A 23354-nucleotide genomic window follows, 5' to 3' on the forward strand; every position below is an offset into this window, starting at 1 on the left:
CTCGAGGTTAGCAGTGCGTAGAATTTCTACTTACGATACAAAAGCTTGATTAAAAGAAAAAAAATCCCCGAAATAATTATGTGCGCGCTGGTATTGCGCAAGTCGAGTGACTCCGCTGTAGACTAGTCGATACACGGAACACGCTGTCGATGACAGCCTGCACTGTTCTATGCTACGGCGTGATTATTAGTTTGATAAAATCGGTACAAGAACACATATAAATTAAGTTTGAATAAACAAAATGAGTCAATCACTCCCGTCGTAACGAAGGGCGACAAGTTTGCAGCGCGGTGCAAAAGCTAAGTAAATACATTTTTACAACTGACATGTTTATGTTGTCACGAGTTACATGTATTCGTCTCATCTTGAGGTAGGAAAACTAGCAACTTACGTCCCGTTCGCACAGATGTCGGCGCTAACATGAACTTGACAATCACTTTTCACGAAGAACATGCATAAATTGCCGATCGCGAGACAGGAAGTAGACAACTTGAGTCAAGAACAAGTGAATGCCCGACGCGATCGCGCGACAACAGCACACAGGTCTCGATCGGATAGACTATTTTACACAAGTTTCGACATCTTCATCTTGACCGTGAACTCTGGTAACCAGATTGTAACCGTTGAGACAACAGTATACAGTTAATATACTCAACATTGCTCGTTTTCCTGTACAATTCAACCAGTGTAATCTTTATGTTCGTACCTTTTATTGTAGAAAACACCTGAAGAAGCTCTAAATTTAGAGCGAAACATTGTGTTTGAGGTATAATAAATACGTTTGGAACCTAACAACCAGGTGTGGTAGTGTGTTTCAACCCAAGTTTCTTCTATCTTCACCCCACTCCACGCTCCACAGGGGATCACCTGAATTCATACAGTTCCAAGTTCAGAGGTATATATGCGTCTTCAATGTGTGTATGTCTTAGACTGGACTATACAAAAAAGTAGGTATACGAAGGTATCATCATCATCATCATCACCATCAACAGCCAAAACAATGTCCTTTTTATCGTCACTTTTGTATTCACTTATATTATCTTCAAGCTGATTTTTACAATGTCACTAAAACGTTTACATATTCTTTAAAATAATAGCGGCATTTTTTTACCGTGCAAACAAGGTGGCATTTTAAATGTCTTCTCACCACTCCTTCTTACTACCGAAATGAAGAAATGTAGAGGTGAAGACGTGTCCATTTACAAGCTCCATAAGCTGTATCTTTTGGCAATTTTTTCAGAACTTTTGTTTTGTGGTTTTCCTACACTTTCTGTATTGAATCCCTAAACTGTAATTTAATGCCAAGTATTTAGCATATCAACACAACCTATATGAGTATAATCTACGTTGTTATTGTTGAGTTATTGTTGAAAATGTTTTCAAGTCCGGACTAGAATACATTTGTAAACAATAAATAATGATCACTACACACATACAAGCTGTGTTGACAAGGAGAATACTCGAAATTTCAGCATGACAAACGGATTAGGGTCAGACACGGTAGTTGATATACAGAAACAGAATACTGAAAAACTTGCCACATATTACAGCTTATGTCCCTTTAAGGCCTATATAAGAGGTATGGTGTCCTACCTTTGTTCAACGAAATGTCTCGGGGGAACGATAACGTGGGGCGGAGAATGACTTCACTCCAGTACGGATATTTTTGCATATATACTAAAACAAAGTCGTTGACTAAGTGGACATTTCTGAAAATCATGTGAATTCTTCTGGAATGTGAAATCATACAAAACAACAACCAAAACAAAGCAAAACAAACAAACAAAAAACATTAAGCCCCCTTGCGTTTAATATTCTAATGTAATATCCCTATAGGTGTTGCAGACAATTGATGGCAACTATGCGCCATTTACGTATGTCGGTTAGCACTTCGACCGAAACGCATAGGTTTCCGCCAACTCTCACTCCGACCAGTTCGGCGGAGACCCATATTACATAACGACTGAGTCTTTCAGTTATAAGCTTACCGTTCTACCGTTTTTATGGGAACCAAAGGATTGCGACCTTGTTGATGGCGTGAATTACACTGTGAAGCTCGCATAGCTGAACAATGGGCACGCCCTGGTGTGGCCTCGAGCACAACTTGCTTGTCACGCATGATGCATGCGAATGGATACCGTGGCTTCTCTCACGTGTGTTTCATGAAACATTTGAACTATACTGGTATTCTTCGAGAACTGTTGACCTTCGGAAGGCATTAATGTATCAAAATCTGATCACCGGCCACTGAACGGAGAATTACGTTTTCTGTACTTCTCATCAAGGTAGAATGCGCCTCGGGGACAGATATTTGGAATCTCAAACTTTGAAAATTCCTACTACTTGTTGGGGTTCATTTTAAAGCTCTTGGTGTAAGAAAACTTTTAACTGGCTTAATTTTTCAAAATTCATAACTTTTATCTTTCTCCATAGGCCTACATGCAGCTAACACAGGAATTGCGGCCATGCACGTATCGGTAAATTTTGGGTTATTTGTTTCTCTAGTACCAAAATTTGCACGGTGACCTTTGATTTTTAGTCTTGATTTTGAAAGAGAATGGTTGAAAGATTCCTTAAGGAAAGTTGACTTTCGAAGCCCGCACTACCTTAGGGGCTGTAGATAATTATAACTCGCGCATGGTAAACGCAATGGGTGGGGCGGCTGTATTTCGATTAGCTTACTCAAAAATCGCACTACATGTTTTTATATCGCAACATCCCGCTACATGTTTTATTTATCGCAAAATATCACGCTATGTTGTTTGGCGTGTACCAAGCCATGGCCAGTGCGGCGCCGGCACTACACCAGCAATTTTTTGACATACATGTGGTTCAGCGCACGGGTAAATTCATTTCATTCTGTTGGTTGCGTCATTATCGAGTTCATGCTGAACAAAGATTGATTTTAGAGGGAATATGCCGGGGGGAGGTAGGGTAAGCGTGATTTCATAGCGACATAATTACCGATTATAGTATGCTGATACGGAATGAGGCTTGGTTGGATTTCCGCACTTCCATACTTTCGTTTACAGGGGATCGGGTTTGAGGCTAAACGCACTTATTTGCGCTTACTGTGCGCATGTTTTAATTATCCACGGCCCCTTAATCATATTTGTCGACGTGCGAGAAGGAGCCCGTACAAATATTGGGTTTGCGTAAGAGCAAAACTTTCGTTCACTCACTTGTGGACGTGTTTGCAGTGTTTTCAACCAGGGAGATTACAAGCTATCGAAATGCTTTCGTTTGTCAATCGTGTGTGTATATACGATCGAGGTTGACAGTGTAAAACGGACGTGAGTTAACATGGACATGTTTGCGTAGATTGTGAAGATCTCGAGATGTCGGCAAAGAGTTGACTCACTTGTTAACGGACTCTGTATGTACGGATTATCCCTAGACAGTAACTTTTTCCCTCACCGAATCGATTTTGATTCCCATATTGTCATCTTTCAAATGCAAATTGTACGGCCGGCGGCGAACAAAGGTAGTGTTCCGGACAGTGCATAGATACGTTTCCGATCAACCGCTCATCGGAAAATATCTTGTATCGTTTATATTCTAACCGTAAAGATCTGTTTCTTTTAATTTCGTTTTGTTATTAGGGGCGTTTGCTTTTAATAGTGATGGGTGATTTTTGTGGTTTTTGTTTTTTGTTTATGTTTTTATTTGTTTTTTGTTGTTGTTTTTTTTAAAGGGGATCGATGTGTTAACAAGGGAAACGAATGGGATCACATTTTCAGGCTCCGGGTTGGGCCGCGTCAAGCTGTAGCCGTAGATAGACCTGTCACGTTTACGACATTGTTGTATTATGCATATTCATATAACAAATTTACATGATATAAGGCAGAACCTAATTTGAATTTTGATGAGTGTGGGGCTGAACGTTACAACGATCCCTCCACAATTTTTTTTTTTTTTTTTTTTTTTTTTTTGCGGAGGGACCGTGACGTTACGCAGTGAATTTTGCTGAAAATTACTTATTGCAAAGATTCATCCTAATTTAGGTAATTTGACAACCCGAGATTAAAATATTGGTTGGGTTCTCCTTTTAGCTTCAAGTTATCGAACAGTCGTAAGATGGGTGAGAAAGAAGTGTAAAATTTATGCAAAATTATACAAACAACCCGATTTCGTCGCTTCTCTTTTCTCCAAATTTCACGATATCAAATAATGCAACTCCGCTCTTGCTCCTCCCTTGATGGTCAAATTTTCTGAATTTTTCACATTGTGGTCTGTGAAAACTATTTCACAAAACCGCAAATTTTGTAAGCAGTAAAGTTCTTATATTTGAAAAATGTAACAACTAAGCTCTGTTATTGAACCATTCTTTTTTTGAGAGTAGGGATTTGACTAAGCGGTTCTGTCTGTTGCTTTTCCGGTAGGTGACTGGATACCGTACTTGTGTCTTCGAATTAACCCGTTTGAAAGAACCGTATTTTAGTTTTGCTTATCATGATTTTAATCACATGTTTTGAGTCTCACTCTTTCGACCCCTGCCATTTTAGAATGAGTGCAATAAAAATGAATCCATGAATAATGTTGTTTCAAGCTAAATATTAAAATTAAAAAAAAAGCATAAAGTTTTTGTCTTGACTTAATTTTTATTATAATTACAAAGATTGAGGTTTTTTTACACCAAATGTACGCCCTTCATCCTTCGAGTAAACTGTTGCTACCATTGTAAACTGTCACTTCAGATTCTCTGCTTTCTGGAAATTTATATTAGGCCAAAGTAATTAAATTCTTTGTTTTGCGTCCCTACCCGCTTAGGTATTTAAGGTTTTCATGAAAAACACACACAGTGTATTTGAATAGGAATTTTAGGACATAACGCTTAGCTTTTCTGAACTAAAATTTTGTTACAATTTTTTATTTGCTGCTATCAAATTACATTGTGTTAATTTTCTTGTGTGTGTTTTTCAGCGCTTAGACGCGTACCTTTTTCCATTTAGAGTGGACGCAAGACAAAGATTTATTACTTGCCTTAAGGGGTTTCCTCGTCTTTGATGAGAAATGTTCCCTTGAAAAAAATGCACCGAATGTCAATAGCCAAGAGCTGCCCTCCCCCTTGACACCTCCCCCGACCCCTATTTGAATCCTTTCAGAATCGAGCAAAGTTACGCCGTCCATTTTTGTGTCGAACAAGTCGGGCCCCTTTTCCTCCAATGATGTTGTAGAAATATATCTCACTGTTGACAGCTCGGGGTCGATAATAACTTATGGCGTCTCCTTTGACGTCATGGTCGAAAACGTCAAGGGCCTACGGGCTTCACCGGACCGGGTAACTATGGAAATAAGTACGTGCACTGATAAGCCAAAAAAAAAATTGATTTGTTTCTGGTCCGCGCGCGCATCACCTCAAAGTGTGCGCGTCAACTCTTTTTTTTCCTGTTTTTCATTTGCCCCTATGGAAAAAAGGGGAAAATGTATCCGAAATTCCGGACAAAATAAAAAAAAAAAATGAAAAAAAAATCGCGTCACCGCATCATTTTGCCACATGTCAATGACCAGAAATAAACCTATTATGTTTTTGGCCTTAGCTCTCACATCGAGACGTTGCACGTAATATATATAAAACCTGATTAATTTTGTCCATGTCTGTGGCGGCAATAAATAGTAGACATGGATACTGCAATATGACACGGCCCTACACATTTGTGGAGGGACCATTAACATGATAATCAGAGTGGATATATAGAAACAATTCTTTGGCTGTCTAAATAGAATACATTTTGCTCAGAATAACTGAGCTAAGTTTGGACGAGTCTGGAGGCCAGGTAGCGAAATATTGATGGAGAAGGCTGTCAGTGTCAATAGCCAAACACAGGGCGATAAGCGCCCGCTTTGGTGATCGCATGGATCTTTTTACATCCATGGTGATCAGTAGAACAAACTAATGGAAGGGGTTATAGAGAGGGTAACTAACAGCTATCTATGGACGGTATTCTTTAGAATTCAATACTATACTAGAGAGATATAGGCCTATAGTATAGCACACGCGCGGCACAGGTCCGTGGGCTTATATACGTACAAGACTATGAAAAACATTTAATATTACCTTTATTGATCATAATTCGTCGACCGAATAGTGCCAGCAATGCCCTGTGGTTAAGACAAGCCAAGTTGTTTGTTCATTTTGGAGGTGGTAGCAGAGGGGTGTTTCTGGTACCTCACATGGGGCCGAATAATTGCTGTGACCCTGGAAGAGATCACACACCGCCAGGCACACGCCTTTGTTTGTGTAAACCTTTTATCTCGTTGTTACGTCATGCATCTCGGACTTTCTCGGCTCACGTATCGTATATCGTTGACAATAGCGATACCATTGTTGCTTAAAAATACATATCATTTTTTTAATGTCATAATCATATCCCGACATTTTAGATACGGTTACAGGATAGGGGCATAGCTTCTGACATATAAAATGTACGCTTGTACCATGGATGTAAAAAAGAGACATCTCAGATATGACGGTTTCCGTCAATTACCGACCGAGGCCGAGGATTACCTGAGCTTGCGCAGTGTGACGACTCTTGGAATCCCTTCGTCGTTGTCGTTGATGACAGCAGGTTTACATCGCAGAGTTTCCCATCAACCCTAGGACCCAGTCCGTCTAGTTAACTTCTGGATATTGGCTTCCTTCGCGAATGCAGCCAGTATCGCCCCTGCCACAGTACCGAGAACCCATTGTCGATTTGAAGTTGCACTTGCAGCATAATCGACGAAGAAGGGCGATCCATAATCGACCGTGAACCGTTGGATGTCTGTGAAATGAGGAGGAAGCTGCCTCTGTCTACTCGTCGGCGTTCAGCGTTTTCACGATTCTGAGACAGCGTTTGATCAGAGTAAGAATAATTCTGTTCTTCACTATTTTGTTTGTCATCTGAAGGCGGTTTTCTCTGAGAGACATCGGCCACTTCAGAGTAACCAAGGATGTTTTGACTAAGTGCGTACAGTTGTTTTAAATCCGCCTTCGTGTTGTCTGTGCAGGCAGTGTAGTACTGTGGCCGTACGTGGGCCGATCCTTTCTCCGTGACGTGGGCAGGCTACTTAAAAGCTTCTTGTTTCACTTTCAATGACATGTAGGCTGTCATCGAAGTGACAAATTTACAGTACTGCGACAGCATTTCGTGAAACACGGAGGTACAAACGAGAGTTCGTTGGGAGTTGGGTGTTGTATTTCTCTGCACAATTGCGTAACCGCCATGATATTCCGCTCGGCTGATGGCTGGCTGCTGAAATGGCACGCCGGATGCAGTCATATACCTCCCCCCGCCCCCCTCAAAAAGTGTCTATGATGCTATGGAACCCCGACCATGAGGATGAGAAGAAAAAAGGCTTAGAGGTCCTTCAACCGTCTGGTTTTGTTATTCAAGACACGAACGAACTAGCTGCTCGGTTTGCATGTACTATGGCATTTTACGCTGTCAAGTGTCAGTTTGTGTTGTATTGAATTAAACCACGTCATAATAAACGTCTGCCGGCGCCGCTTTTTTTACACCATATGTTAGTTAAATAAATCGGAAAGCTGTATAGGAAATATTTTACTATGAATCACACTTTCATTATTATTCGGACGGGCGCGTATTTTTTTTTTTTTTTTTTTTGAATTTTTCGTGATGGGTGTTGACCTTGGAGCATCATTCAAAATAGACGTCGCGTTTGACGTCTGGCCAAGTTACATAACATTACAAACACACGTAACATGTTGATGATTGATATGATAATAACCGAGTACCTTCCGACAGCGGGACAAAAGAAGTCCGTAATCCCCAGGCTGTTGAAACAGGCCCTGCCTTATGTATATTTGTGTGCTTTCCAAGTTTCACAATGGATGAAGCTGAGTCCCGCAATTTGCCAGCCGCACAGTAGCTTATGTGGTGCAGATACACGGCAAGCGCCAACGATATAACTCTAATAATTACAATAGTTATTACCATAAGCTGCAGTGTTCCCACAGCCACCTGTCACACATTTGCCGGTAGGCTAGGCGGATAGAGCACAGATACTTATTAAAATGGCCTTTGATTATCAATGCATGTGCATTACGAGCACAGTCATTGATCGGTTGAAGATTGATGGTCGAATTGTCATTTTACTAATAGAGGGAATTAGTCGTGTTCTATTGCGTGTGAAACTAGGCCACATTCGCTTACAAACTCGGCAAAATGAAAGGTTTGGCTTGAAAACAATGTTTACATTTCCTTTGAACATTATTTTTCACAGCGGTCAATGGTATAATTGCAGTTTCAAAGGCCAAATATCTTAGCAAAATGTACATATACTAATTAGAATATTTTCATAAACATCCAATTTTCTTCTGAAAATGCGAAATAAAATGAGTGGCAGCAGGAACAGGCAATTTTTTCCATGTTTGGTGAAAAAAGTTTCTCTGAAACTTGATGTGCATGCGCCTAGCATCGAGAGCAGAGGGATTTGATCAAATAGCATTGATTGCGATTTCAAGTTTGTTACTAAGTATAACTTCATGTGCCATACTTTGGACAACGCTTCCTAAAATTCAGACAAATTTTTGTTGTTGCATGCGCAGCTGTTGTTGCAGCTTGTAGTCTGAGCAATAATAATCATAAAAATAGTGTGACCTTTGGTGGTCATTGTAACATGAGGAGGTTTTATTTTCGTCATTTATGTGGAAAATGACGATCATCTTTAGCGTTTTAAAAATGTAACTGTCCCAGAGAAACATTAGCAGGATCACCAGTTTCAGTTTGCGCTTATAACGAGACAGAAATATGAATTTGTGCGAAACCAGAGACTGCGAAACGTTCTGATCAGTGGTTGTCTTAAAAGAATTTAGAGCTGAACACCACACAGTACCTATGGATGGCATGCATACTTTCAAGGTAACAGAACTGTCCAAATATGAAAAACAGGGGCAGATTTCTCATCTACTGTAAAACTTGTGCAAACACTGATAATATGAATGACCTCTTAATATATTAAAGCCCAGTGCTGCAAACTTTTGATGATAATTTCACCATTTTTATTTTAAATGTGAACCCTTATTCCTTGTTCTTTCCCAAAAGAATATTGATATACACAGTATCCAGCTTGTCAACTCAGCCCCTATGCTATGGTTGTAAACTGCACTGTTATTGTTGAAAACTGACTTCTGGTCTGGGACTAGAATTCAAATGTAAACAATAACAATGCATTTTACACATATAGACGCTAAGTTGACAAGCTGGATAGTGTGTATATCAACATTCTTGTGGGAGAAGAACAAGGAATTATGATTCACATTAAAAATAAAAATGGTGAAGTTATCATCAAAAGTAAGCAGCACTGGGGCTTTAATATATATAAACACTGACTATACAGAGGAGTTACGATTTGTGCTACAATATACTGGAAAATGTATTTTGTGTAATAAAGATCAATTAATTGAATAACATTCATGGGCCGGTTGACCAAAATCACACTTCATTGAGACAGGGAAGAAATTTGAATGTTACGAGGGTTCATGACCCATGATGTACAGTGTTATGCAATGGATCTTTTGAAAATGCGTATCAAAATATGAGTGTTAGTTGTCAAAAAAGTTAAAAGGAATTGTTCATTTGCCTTTGTCTATCATGTAATCATTCATCATTTCTATCCCCTTAAAATCCTTCATGGAGTACCAAAAGTGTTTGTTGAAAATTGGCAGGCTCAGCATTACATAATTTGTGCTTACTAATATTTTTTGAACTGAATTCGTAAATTTACTAACAATTTCGAAAGGCCAGGGAGAGCACAGTGATCGCTATTATAGGTTTGTTACTAAATGTACATATAGCACGCGTGCAACATCGGACAACGCTGCCTGAAATTCCGACAAAGTTTGTTGCTGCATGCGTGGCTGTTATTGCAGCTTGTAGGTCTGAGACCTAAATTCATATGAATTGGTTTGACATTTAGAAGCCATTGTAAGACTATTAGGTTTTATTTTCGTCGTTTGTGTGGAAAATGCGGACAATGATTTATTAATGCATATTAACGAAATGACGTCATTTGCCATCAGCACTACTGTTCTGTGAAAATGAATAGTGAAAAGGTCTGTGTTGTGTTCTAACTTGTATCCGAGTAGCGCTGATCGCAAATGACGTCACTGTACTCTCTCATTAATATGCATAAATAAACATTTGTCCGCATTTTCCGCATAAACGACGAAAATAAAACCTGCGAGTGTTAGAAAGGCTGTTTAGCGTCACACTTCTTCGTATGAATTGATGACGGAGATTACAAGCTGCAACAACAGCCGCGCAAATACAACGACAATATTTGTCCGAATTTCAGCATATTTGTCTGAAAGTCGCGCGCATGCAGCCATATTTAGTAACAGACCCGAAATCGCGATCAACGCTGTTAACATCTGCACACTCACTCTTTGAAATTTACCAGTGTAACACAACATCTGATGAGTGTAGCCTGCTGTGTTGACCATATGAAACAAATTATATTTGGTATGTAAATAAGTGGTGTGTAGTTCTCCTTTCAGCTTTATTCTTGTATGGAGCACTGTACTCTAGAGAGAGGGCCTATGCCTGTTGATGTACTGTGTTATGCGTGCAAAGGTTTGGATAAAGTATTTGTAATGATTGAATTATTATCATAACCACCATACAGGAAAGGTAATTTTAGGAATATCATATCGCCTTTGTTCTTCGACAAGGGAACTCGTATACAAGGAATGAATATAATATAAGCAATTTTGTTTGCATTTCTAGGCCTCTATTTATACAATGAAAACCCCACCGGTAGCTCTTTTGCATTTTTGACAACAAAAGATATTTCAACACAATGCTCAAAAGCAAACAACTTTGTTCTGATGTTGAAAATAGCGCCCTCAGGGGCCATGCATGCATTTGCTTATGGATCCGAACCGACATACGTTTACCTACTTATAATGGAAAAATATCTTAGCTGAACAAATAACCGCATGTCAATTCACTATACAGCAATTAAAATTGTTCAGTAAAATCTTCTAATTCTCCACCAGTCCTGGAAAATTTTGAAACGTTCTGTATACTGGTTCTTTATGTTTCATTGATTCAGATTTATCCAGTGTAAACATTACAAAAAGAGTCCACGAGGGATTGCGTCACTGAAACAGGTGCAGTGCTTACTGCACACATACATGTGCCTATGTTAGAGTGGGTGACAACGCTTAAGTAAAAATATTGTCATTTTCTTTGTGAGGAAATTGCACGTGTTGTACAATGTACGGTAGGTATAGTGTTGAAATCCCCATACCGCTTGATATTGTTTAGTTCGCACTACAATAATTTTCAGCCCCTAAACATGCAGGCAAGTGATCACACCTTAAAAGTTGCTTTTTCCTGCAGCAAAAGCTTCTAAAAATTTCTGTATAGATGACTTTTACAAGCATCAAGAAGTGTGTGTGTTGCCGACTACACAAAGAAGATGCACAATGATAAATTCATCAAAAACACTCGGATAAATGGCAGAGTCAGCATTTTTTCACACAGCCTTTCTTCCCTGTTTTATCTCAATCTCTACCACACTGATATTTTAATATGTTTGAATATGTATCAATCATTCAAAATTGCGTCTCATTCCAAGTCTGTTGTGAAAGTTTCAAGACAATGACAATATTACAAGCATGCTACGGTATATTGCATTTATGTAGCACTCACTACCAATGGGTAGTCCTTCTGGTTAAAGTGCCCTGTATTTGATGTGTTCAGGGCAGACTATACTTATCCAAAGGGTGCACTGTTAATAGTGTTATTGCTGATTTGGGAATTGAGGGATGGACCTGAACCCAATGCTTTTCTTGTGTTCATGTCACACACAAACAGGCGCACACAGATATTTAGCAAAAACTGCAAAAAACAGCCAAACTGGCTGCTGCATCATGCTGCTTGGAGTGCAACCAAGACATTGCCAATGATACAACTTTTAGGGATACCTTGAACTGAAGCTTGTCTAAGGTTCTATCACGGCATTTGAAACCACCTTTTTGTGCCAAATCGTTTATTATTGACTGAGCATTGTCTTTATGTTACATGTACCTAGAAGCTTAAGCTGGCATACGGGGACTTATACCTGCCTAGTTGTAATGCCCACACATACTCCACGGCCTAGTCTGTGTGACATAATATGTACAGTGTGTGTGGATGCGTGTTAGTGGGATACATTCATAACATTAAGCTGAAAACTGTGTGTATATTAACAATACATGTAACATGGTATGTGACTTACAGTGAAAGAGCTGAATGTTTGCTCATGCTTTCCTCCAGGGAACAAAAAAAACCATTGTCTCTCCCAACCACAAATGAATATCAGGAGACGCCGTTCGAATATTTTTGAAGCAGAGAAACAAATCACCTCAAATTTACTTATGCAATTTAAATTAAGAATAATCCCTGCTAATTTACCTGAAATTTACTATGTCGTTTAGATCAAAGAACTATTGCCACAATTTCCATCTCTATAGGGAAAAATTAGATTTTCAATTTTCACCAAACAAGATTGTAAAAAAATTCATTTACTCCACACAGAGTATCAGCAAAGTACTGTAAAGATTTTAGAGAATTTAAATTATGCCCCAAGGCACTTTCGAACACTAGAAATGTCAAGTTTAAAGGGGCGGTTCTCAATCCCTTGGCCTTAATGTGTACATTGAGTATTCACATGGTGTTAGTCCATTGTTTCCCTTTGAATTATCTTTTTGGTTAATTCGCTTTTACATGAAGCTGATAAATAACCTGCCTCTTAAGAGATGAATATTATATCTGTGTACTGATATATGCGTAATGGCAGCTGATGAGGCCTGCTTTGCAGGTAAATACGGATAGTTTTCAATCGGATTCGAACCCACAACATACGGCATCAGTCGCCTAGCTGAGAGGCCACAGACAGAACCACTCGGCTAAATCTCCACTCCCAAAAAAGAGTGGTTCAATAGCCGGCTAAGTTGTTACATTTTTCTGACTGAGACCGCTCAACACGTGTAGAGTTCGTGAAGCACTCACGCACGCAGGTTGAAGTTATTGTACTTACATTGAAGGGTTCTTGTAGTGTCAGACTTTATTTTTAGCTCACATTTGGTATGTCAATAAATACCAAAAAGAGCTTATATGGTGAGTTGGGGCATCTGTATGTATGTCTGTATGTATGTTATAATGTGCAGATGTACATGTATGTCCGTCCGATGCAAAAGCTCCAAAACCACCGCACCTACCATCATAGTATTTGGTAGACCCAGGGGTTGAGATGTGACGGTCATATGAACATGTGAGTGTCAAAAATATACAAATGAGGTAAGAAAAAGGGAAATCCTTCAAATGTGCGGGAGTGTTGGTATTAACTGAAACAGCCTACACATCTGAGTCAGAGCTTCTATGACCTCAAACCTATTTTTATGTCAATGTGAGCACAGTGTCAATGTAAGTGGTGAACTAGGACAATTTCCACTACTACTCGATGTCAAATTTAATATTGTTAAATACTGGCCTCATATTGTATAACTCTCACATTATACCAGTCTTGCTAAAGAAGCTTTCCTGGAGCAAATGGTAAAATGCTACTAACAATAGATCCTGGTTTAATTGCTTAAGTGCTTTAATTAAAAAAAACATGGAATGAACTTTCTCCTTGATAAAGCTCCATCACTTAAACACAAAAAGTGATAGCTGGATTAATGAAAACAATAAACAAATATGAGGTCTTTTGGAAAAATTGATCACGGATGAAAATAGTAAACTGAGAATGTACGCCAAAATAAAACATCATTTAATAACACAGTTACAATGTGAGAAAGAAAATTACTCACCAAACTTCGCATTAGCAATCATGATCTAGCAATTGAAAAAGAGAAACACACTGTTTCAAAAAACCCCAATTACTGAAAGTTATACCACTCTCCCCCTCGTGCCCATTATTCTTACCATGCTCTCTAATTTCCATAACCGAATATTTTATTATATACCACCTGGCTTTCTTTTGTTTAAAAAGTGTCCGATTTACAAGTTCTTTTGTTTAAAAGTGTCCGATTTACTAGTAAATCGGACAGTTCTTTTGTTAAAAACTGTCCGGTTTACTAGTAAATCGGACACTTTTAAACAAAAGAACTTGTAAAATGGACACTTTTTAAACAAAAGAAAGTCATGTGGCGACGAGTAAAAAAAACAAATGCGAGACATTATACCAGAAGAAATTTATTTCACCATTAAGTACAGAGTAAAGACACTTTAAAAGAATCACCGGACTGAATAAATTTTGCACGACTGTACATCTCAAAATCAATTACAGGTCACCGTGAAATAACGGCATTGATTGCAAATATCACTTCAGTGTTAAGGTTATTGTTATCACGATCATTCGAAGCTGAAAGTCAGTTATCAACACTGAATGTAGAGGTTTCAGTCGCCTTTGTAAAGTTAAATCTAGCTACAGGCAAACACACACGCAGGACCACAGTCATTGTGGATCTACACGTATTTTTTTGTACTTGCAGTTTCTGTTGCGCCTTTCTCTGACGTGGCTGTGTAGCTTGGTCTTCCGATTGTGGCCGTTAGCACTGGCGTGACAGGGGGACTTTTCTTTTCCATCTTTGGCTTTGGTAGTTGAAGTGCACCGGATACAGCTTTCATTTGTATTCATCGGCCATATCGATATACGTAGAGCGACTCAGCAATTTCGTGTATACTGCTCAAAGTTTTCGACCCAAATGAGCAAAGCGTGACTCTAACGTCGATCTGCAAACACCTTTTCACTTCATTCAACCAACCAATCAATCAAACTTATTCATACAATTCAAATCAAACCAGGTGCTCAACCACGTCATCGCACTACAATAGCAACACATGTCAACTTTGTTTTATCCAATCATGGGTTATTTTTTTACACTTTCGTTCAACAAGGTGTCAAAACGCGTCAATGTTTCCTGCCAAAGTTTCAACTTGCACTGCACTAAAATTACAAATAAAAACTTTCGGCGTTCAAACAAGGCTAGAACTTGGCAAATTCGTGGTATAACACAGTCAGCGAACTCGTAGTCGGCGGTTTACGGAATTTAACGGTACAGTTTGCCATAAAACTCCTCGGCCCTGCGGGCCTCAGAGTTTTACTGGCAAACTGTACCGTTAAATCCGTAAACCGCCTCCTACTCGTCCGCTTACCTATAGATACTGCAATCAATGTAACATTAACAATATTGAAGATGAAATGCACTTTGTATTAGTCTGTCAGAAATACAAAGTTCAAATAAAATTACTTTTTCATTAAAATTAATTTCCAAATTATACAACTGAAAATCAGCTTATTTCTCTACTAACAAAACAAGAGTTGTCTTTGAATGAACAATTTGCAGATTATATTTTTACTTTAAATATAAACGAAGAAATACCCATTTATATTCATTGTTCGCTATACTGTATAACTTATCTTCAAGTTTGAACATTTATTGCCATAAAGGTGAAGTAAATCCTATATTTACAAGCAAGCAATAAAATATTATTATTATTATCATTATTATTATTATCATTGTACATGGTGATTGGCTGCATGTCTCTAAAGATGCAGTCAATGTGGGGCTGACCTAAGGTATATTACAGAGAAAATATATCACATGCACAGACATTTATCTATGTTACATTGCAAATATCCTTCTTCACAGATAGAGGTTCATGACGTCCTGGGCTTCGTGCAAATTCAGGCACGATGGAATCTTCAGGAGCGTCTAAGGAGTCTCCCACCTGGTATGGCACAAGGGGAAAGAGGCTGGGATTCATCGTGGTGTGTGTGGTATCCTTCAGCCTGTTTCTCCTTTGTCGTCCAATATATTTCAACAACACACTGACATTTCTTGGACCTGCATACTGGGTTAAGGTAAGTATTGAAGAAATGCATCAGCAACTATACATACATACATATATTATATATACCGGTAGATAGATAGATAGATAGATAGATAGATAGATATAATATATATATACACACACAGAGTGAAACCTGTACTTACAGACACCTCTCTATTTAGGACAGATTTTATCAAACCAAAAGTTACACTTTGAATAGAATTTCACATGTCTATTAAGGACACCTCTATATTAAGGACACTTTTCCATTCCAAAAGGTCCAAAAGGTGTCCTTAATTGACAGGTTTCAATATACATACATATATATATATATATATATATATATATATATATATATATATATATATATATATATATATATATATATATATATATATATATACACCACACCACACACATACAACACACACACGCGCGCCCAAATGCCCACTGCAGTGTCAGTCCATATTGCCTTAGATTGCATATCCACCCTGCACACTTCTCTTGTTGAAAATAATATGCAATAGTATTCTGATCTCTATGAAAACAAGTTAAATCTTGTCGTAAATATGGTCATTTATACTGACAATATTTACAGAGATTATTTTTTTGAAATCAAAATAAAATGACTGCCTGAAAACATGACGCCACATGTCATGCCGGATGAAGAGGTCTTTTGAAACTCAATACTCTATTGGCATGACTGGTATAATTGCCCAACATTTCAATTGCCATATGTTACAATTGCATCTGAAAAGAAATACATGTGTGATGTAATTTGTACCATTATCTGTCACCTTGTTGGATAAATCAATTACCGTCTGGCTTATTTAGGTCACTGACACACTCCCTCTCAGACTTCTCGAGTGGTATTTTCAAATTGTTTTGTATTATCTGATATGTTCTTGAAATATATCAATGCCCATATCCGTCAACATGAGGGACAGATGAAATGGCCATGCTGTAGTATTATCAGGTGCAGCATCTGTAGTAGCAGATGACAGTGAACGATACTGCTTTTACAAAGTTGAGACATAGACAAACTGCCACCATCATGGTAATTGGTAGCCATAGATATTCATTGTGCCTGTATATTTTCCAATTTACCTAATGTAACCTCTTTGGAATTTCCTTTTTTAATTGTGTTTACATTCACACAAATTTGCATATTTTATTCATTTATTCATTCTTTATTGCCAATATTAAATTTTATAGTGTTAATTCTGCCTATTGAGAAATGGTACACAAAATGACAATAATGGAGCCACAGTTTCAGCATTGCGACATTTGATGCATTTTTTTTGCTCTGTCCCAATTATTATAAATTAATCTTTGTGGGTCACCATTGACGCAATCTGCATAGGCCATATTTTAGTGACTATTGAATTTTAGACAGTGCCTCCTAAACAGAAAACTATAGCTAACAATAAAATGTTATAAGGGACCGTCTCAGATTGTCGCAGAAGTTCAAGAAACGAAATTTCTTCGTTTAGATCAAAACCCTTCCCCCTCCCCCTAAACGAAACTTCAAAAGTGCGAAATGTTCATGTCTGCCTGAGAGTACAATGTTGCATTTTGCTATAGCTACTAAAGACGTATTCCCCTAGCCACATGACAATTAAAATAATCGATCAGATTTGAGTATTAACAGGGCATATTACCTCATAAAAGTGTCATTTTATCTTACTTTCCCTTTTTGCATCTCTTGTACTGTTCTTTGTCTTAGGGAACACACAATTTGTACTTGGTATGGGCGGTAAATAATCGAGAAACTTTGACAAGGGGGCCCGGAATGTTAATTAAAACGACTATGACCAGGTGCATAACAAGTGAGAATAAAGACATCTAGTGGTTAGAGCAGACGCTTATAAATAGCACATTTTTAAAAAATGATACCTTTGTCTTTGTATATTTGATGAATGAAATGTTTAGGGTACAATGTTCCTATCGGTAAATTGTGTTTGGGGCACAAACGAGATGGAAACAGTTACAAATTTGTTGGCACGAGTGTGCAGTTTTTCTTTAATTTAAAATAAACACACGAAAACTTTTAATCACAAAATAAAAGTGCGAAAGTGAAGTTCACTACTTGAATGGAGGTCAACCCCCCCCCCCCCTAAGCGAATAAATTTCGCTTTTTGAACTTCTGCGACAATCTGAGACGGTCCCTAAGGTGTTGAAACAGTTTATCCTCCTTCCTACAAAGTTGCAATGTATTGAAACAGTTTACTCTCCTTTCTACAAAGTTACAAATTCCCTGGGATGTAAAACAAACATTGTTGCTGTTTGATACTACAGTGCAGCTTGGCTGTGTTTCGGTGACACTCATATAGTATGACCCCATTCGTCCTTGTTTTACCTACTTTGCTTGAATTAAAATTTTGCCTGCAACTACCCAGTTTGATTGTAAAAAGCATAATTTCAAAGGAAATTTTCACAAACAGAGTCATAATACAAGAGAAAAGGTGAAAAACTTGGTTTTCTGAAAGGTTAAATCTAGATCATCTCATCCTGTGATGTGATGCATGAAGACCCTTCAGGTACAGAATTAAAGTTCAAAAGGAAACCACCTAAGGTAGTCCAATGGGTACAACCTTATGTCTGAAGGTCGATGCCTTCCAATTTAAATGGCATTCAGCTTGACCGTTAGACTTGGTTCAAGTCGGTGGCGGTGAGACGGACTGTGTACACAGTGACGTAAGCAAATACAAAATGATTGACAGCCCCGCCGTTATTCTGGCCAATAAGAAGAACGCATGCTAATAAACCTCTGCATGTATTAAAAAGTTTGTTGTCATCTCCGTGCAAAGCTAGACATCGAGTACGTTTTATATCTTGGCGAATAATGGCATCAAGTTCGTACATCAACCGCGTTTTACAACTGATTGGTCGACCATTGCTAATCATGCGAGATTACCAAAGAAAGCTTGTTGAGAGTTACATTGAGGGAAAAGATGTGTTCGTCTGCGCACCAACCGGCAGCGGAAAATCACTGACATACGAAGTCGCCCCACATTGTTTTGATTTCCATCGCTTTGGGCATGTAAGAGAACAAGCTACAACTGTAAGGACGGTGTCTTTTTCCATCCTTGAATAACTGGCGATGATTTTCGCATTTTGCAACATGGGCCCAACAAACAACACAGATATTTTCACTCGTTTTCGGTGATACAACAGAGGTCGTGCTGACTTTTGTGGGAGTGATCGCACTCAACATTTTGTCAACAACACCATGTGCATATGTGAGTTTTATGCATGTCTCGTTTGGGTCAATTGGTGACTCCTCCCAATGTGAAAAAATTTAGTGATGTCATCTTATGAATAATATATGAGTAAAGAAACGTCATCTCATGAATAATTTGTAGCAACGCAGGTCGTGCAAGAAAGCCAAGTCTGTGATTCCGGGTGAAACTCCGGTGTATATAGCGTTCACTCCACTCATCGCGTTCACCCACTCATCGCGTCCACTCACGCGCGCGTTTCACATGAAAGCAGAATACAAATCATTGCCTTCACTCCACTCAAACATTCACAAATCACAGACTTGAACCAAGTCTACTTGACCGTCAGTATTAACTTAAATTTTATTAAAATTCATGGCAAAGGGAAATTGTCAAAAGTAGTTGCAGTAAGGCACATCCATTTTCAAATCATCACATTTGATAACTGCAATTTTGCATGGTAACTTAACATCAAAGCAACAATCTAAACTAGGAGAACTGTTGAAATTGTCCATTTGGTCTTTTTCAAACTGCTATAAGTTATGCAAGAAATGATTTGATTCTGAATGATTTTAATATTTTTGCAGATTCCACAAGTTTAATGATGGAGAAGTGAACATCACCAGACTTTTCTTGATGATATAAAAATATTACATAAAAACCTTTCTGGGCTAAAATATCATAATCATTGAAACAATGGTTCAAACAGTGGGAGATTAAATGAACATATATCACTGTGTCTTGTTTTACAGGGTTTTGGTTTGACCCAACCCTTGTTGTCTCAAGAAATATACTTATGCTCAAGATGCTATTGAGCCTGCTTGATCACAACTATGACACAACACCAGGGCCTTAAACACCACAGTAATTGTATCTACACACACTGCCACTATACTACTAAATGATTTCTTTTGCACAAAATTTTTTTATTTGTGTGGCTCAAAAAATTTTGGTCATGACTTAAAAGACTGCATAAATTTACCACATGAGGAGCTAGTAGTTTACGATAGGCGGTCATACTGTGAACACTGACTGAATGCTGCCAAAATATTCTGTATAAATGGTAAATATACACTTCACATTGCTACCAGATTTTCATAATTACAACCTAATATTATTTCTGGTGGCAAAAGTTCACCACCATAAATGAAAAAGTATTTCTATACCTGAAATGCCATAAAAACACAGATAATTAATGCAATAAAAACTGAACAAATATTTCTTTACTGTAATTAATGTAAAAACTATAATAAACAACATGCAAAACATCATGATTTGTAAATTAGGAACACATGAATGCAGCGAAAGCTGTTGCCACACTGGAGATCATAAACTGTCTAAAATTTGTTCCAAGTGGCTGCAAGATTTATGATTTGGCTAATGAGTTGGCTAATTATTCTGGTCAATTTATGCAGTTTATACGCATACCAGGGGGGTAGCAGTAAACTAAATGATACTGAAAGTTTCACGTAGGCACAATTTGGCGCAACACCAGTGGCCTTATGTACTTATCTTTAATGCACTCACCTGACTTGTCTATTGAACATCAAATATATAACTAGGTCATGGTGACCCATAATGACTCTATGTCCCCATTCTGTCAAAAGCTGGCTCAAACACTGGAGCGAGAAAATTAGGTTATAACTAATTGAGTTAGAGCCCATCTCTTGAATGCTTACACTTCTTACAGTGTACTTCAGTTTTAACAGTGCTCAGTGATAGTTATAGTAGATGACAATTCTTTACACAATTATTTTAGTCTCGTAACAGCCAAAGTGTTCATTATTATGCAACTGATATGTTGACACATTGCAGTAATTGTTCCATAACTTAATCACAAACTAACCGCAAATTCTCATTTGAGCCAAAGGTAGATTCATTCCAAGTTTGAATCTTGTATTTCACAGAAAGAAAAATAGGGGGCCTGTATAGGCCTCTAGGTTGCTTGTTGGAGTAACATAGGAGTAACAATGTCTAGCCACAAATATCATTTCCCTTTCTTAAATAGTCTCAACATTATACGTATATGTCAATCCCTTTACTATATTTTTTCAGAATATTTCCCATGAGGTGAATGAAACCCTCACAGCATTGGCAGCTGACACTAATGTCAGCGCTGCTGCACCGGAGAAAAAACATCACATGACTGGAACAGTCAACTCTTCAAGCAGCAGTCAAATTGTGCACTTTGAAAGCAGTGGTGCAAGCACTGGTGCAAGCGCTAAAAAGAATGTGACGAGCGCCCTCACAGGCCAATTCACAACCACCACAACCACATCTCTACCTTCTCATCTTTGCAGTATAAGTGAGTACCCTGCCAATTTTGTCCTGGACACATCTGATCAAACGATAGAAGAAGACAGCGTCGTTCTTGAAGCTTGTACTCAAAATGTATTAATAGTCCGAGCTGTCGGAAGCGACGGACAAAATGTAAACTGTGAGCCGTGGGTTGACATGACGGGAAGGATAGTCGGGCCAGATCTGGCCAAGATCCCCAAAGCTAAGGAGTACAGTTTGTATTTTAACAAAGTTGAAGTCACCTACACCCACAGTGGGAATTTTGCTGTGAAAATACCTCTGCTGGAAGCTGGAAAGTATGTCCTGGAAATCTTGCTGATTCACGTGGAAACGGCACGGGAACGTGTATACAACACACTGCTGAAAGTGCCATGCCTTGATAAACCACTGGTGAATACACCCAAGTCCATAGTCATGGTCGATCGAGGTAAGTGTGCAACGCTACCAAAATCGACCCCCCTCTGCACATCAGGAGATGTTCCCGGTCGATGGGTCACTGTTCCAAAAACCGGTTGTGATGGTTCACTATGCGAAGGGAATCTTGATATTCTTACTAGTTCTGGTCGAGTGTGGGCGCCATATGATTGCCACTACAAACTGTACAGTCCTGAGGAGATGACACAGTGTTTTTCTGGAAAAAACGTTTTGTTCATCGGTGACTCAATTACTGAGGAATTAACCAATGAGATATTGCAGATTTATTACTACAGGCCAAACAAACCACCTTTGATGAAAAGCAATATGATCAAGCAGGATTTATGGGTCGGAAGACCGACACATTGGACTCCGCCCTTGCAGGGTAGCGGTCGAGTGGGGTTCAGCTTTGTGATGGCGACACCTTTAGGGTGTGGAATCAGCTGTGTGACTGGTAAAACAGATGAGCAGCTGCAGGAACTGTTGGCACCACACGGAAAAATAGATTTGTTAGTGCTGTTGACGGGATTACACGACGCGTGCCCAAGGCACAAACCAGACTACTTTGACGTTTTTGGAGTGTACCAGAGTAAACTGCAACCGTTCGAAGCCAAGCTAAGCAAGATCTTGTCGAAGGATGGCAGGATAATTTGGGTCAATTCACCGGAGGGGAGCGACACGTCCCGCTGCGACTACCTCTCAAAGCCACGTTTGGAAAAAATGAATGATCTTACGAGTAAGTTTGTCAACACGCATAAAGACATCTCGCTTTTGAACTATTTTGGAATCTCAGGAAGCTGTTACTGCGGTAACATCCACAAAGGAATACGATTTTACAAGAGCAGTCACGCAGATAAAGAATACAATGGCTTTGTGTCCCGCATGGTGGCGCACATGATTTTGAACGTGTACTGCAACTGAAAAAGTTTATCAACAACATTTGTCCGGGTGAATGATATTTGAAGAACCTTGTGTTCCTGGCATTAGTATAGAATGCGCCGAAAGATAATTGTTCAGACTATCAATATTTGATGTTTCTTTTCTTGTCAATCTATTTCGGAGGCATATTTTTTAATCTAATGGACTAAATAAAGTTTTCACCGAGTCTGTCTTGTGAAAAATCAATTTTTTTCTCATACAGTGAACACAGAAATGGTAGCCATTTTGAATTTGAAGTAGCAGTAAATGTAGGGTGGAACTTCTCTTGTCTTACATTTTGCACAATGAATCCCCGATTTTTATTCTTGATTTGCTCAGAGAATGGTAGAAAGTGTCATCGGGAAAGTTTTTGAGCAAACCATCAATAAGTAAAGTTTTCACTGAGTGAGTCTTGTGATAATCAAAAATTTAATTTTTTTCACACGTGAAGTTAACAGAAATGGTGGCCATTTTGACTTTGAAGAGTGTTGGACAACAGAGGAAATTAGTCGCAAATTGTATGCATGGGTAGGGGAATTTGATCACGGCGATACGTCTGGCAAGGGTGAAATTTGACAATGCCTCAAAAATGGCTGTTTAAATGTTTACAAATACCAAGTTCTAAATTATCAACGTGTAGACTGTATTCTCCCTTGGGTTTGAACATGTTTTTGTA

At 38.6% G+C, this 23354-nt stretch overlaps 1 protein-coding gene across 1 annotated transcript; it reads left to right on the forward strand.

Moving 5' to 3' along the window:
• Positions 1-6542: 6542 nt before the first annotated feature.
• Positions 6543-22865, forward strand: LOC139130064 (uncharacterized). Its single transcript, XM_070695783.1, has 3 exons — positions 6543-6845; positions 15647-15858; positions 21104-22865. The coding sequence occupies exons 2-3, from the start codon at positions 15691-15693 to the stop codon at positions 22679-22681; spliced, it is 1746 nt and encodes a 581-aa protein (XP_070551884.1). The 5' UTR covers positions 6543-6845; positions 15647-15690; the 3' UTR covers positions 22682-22865.
• The last annotated feature ends 489 nt before the right edge of the window (positions 22866-23354 follow it).

This window comes from Ptychodera flava, chromosome 3 (genome assembly GCF_041260155.1).
Source record: "Ptychodera flava strain L36383 chromosome 3, AS_Pfla_20210202, whole genome shotgun sequence".
NCBI classification, from domain to species: domain Eukaryota; kingdom Metazoa; phylum Hemichordata; class Enteropneusta; family Ptychoderidae; genus Ptychodera; species Ptychodera flava.

Bases quoted from the DNA above. Each gene is read 5' to 3' on its own strand.
- LOC139130064 (XM_070695783.1), top strand. From the start codon at position 15,691: ATGGAATCTTCAGGAGCGTCTAAGGAGTCTCCCACCTGGTATGGCACA. The intron at 15,859-21,103 runs GTAAGTATTGAA...ATATTTTTTCAG, and splicing joins GACCTGCATACTGGGTTAAG to AATATTTCCCATGAGGTGAA.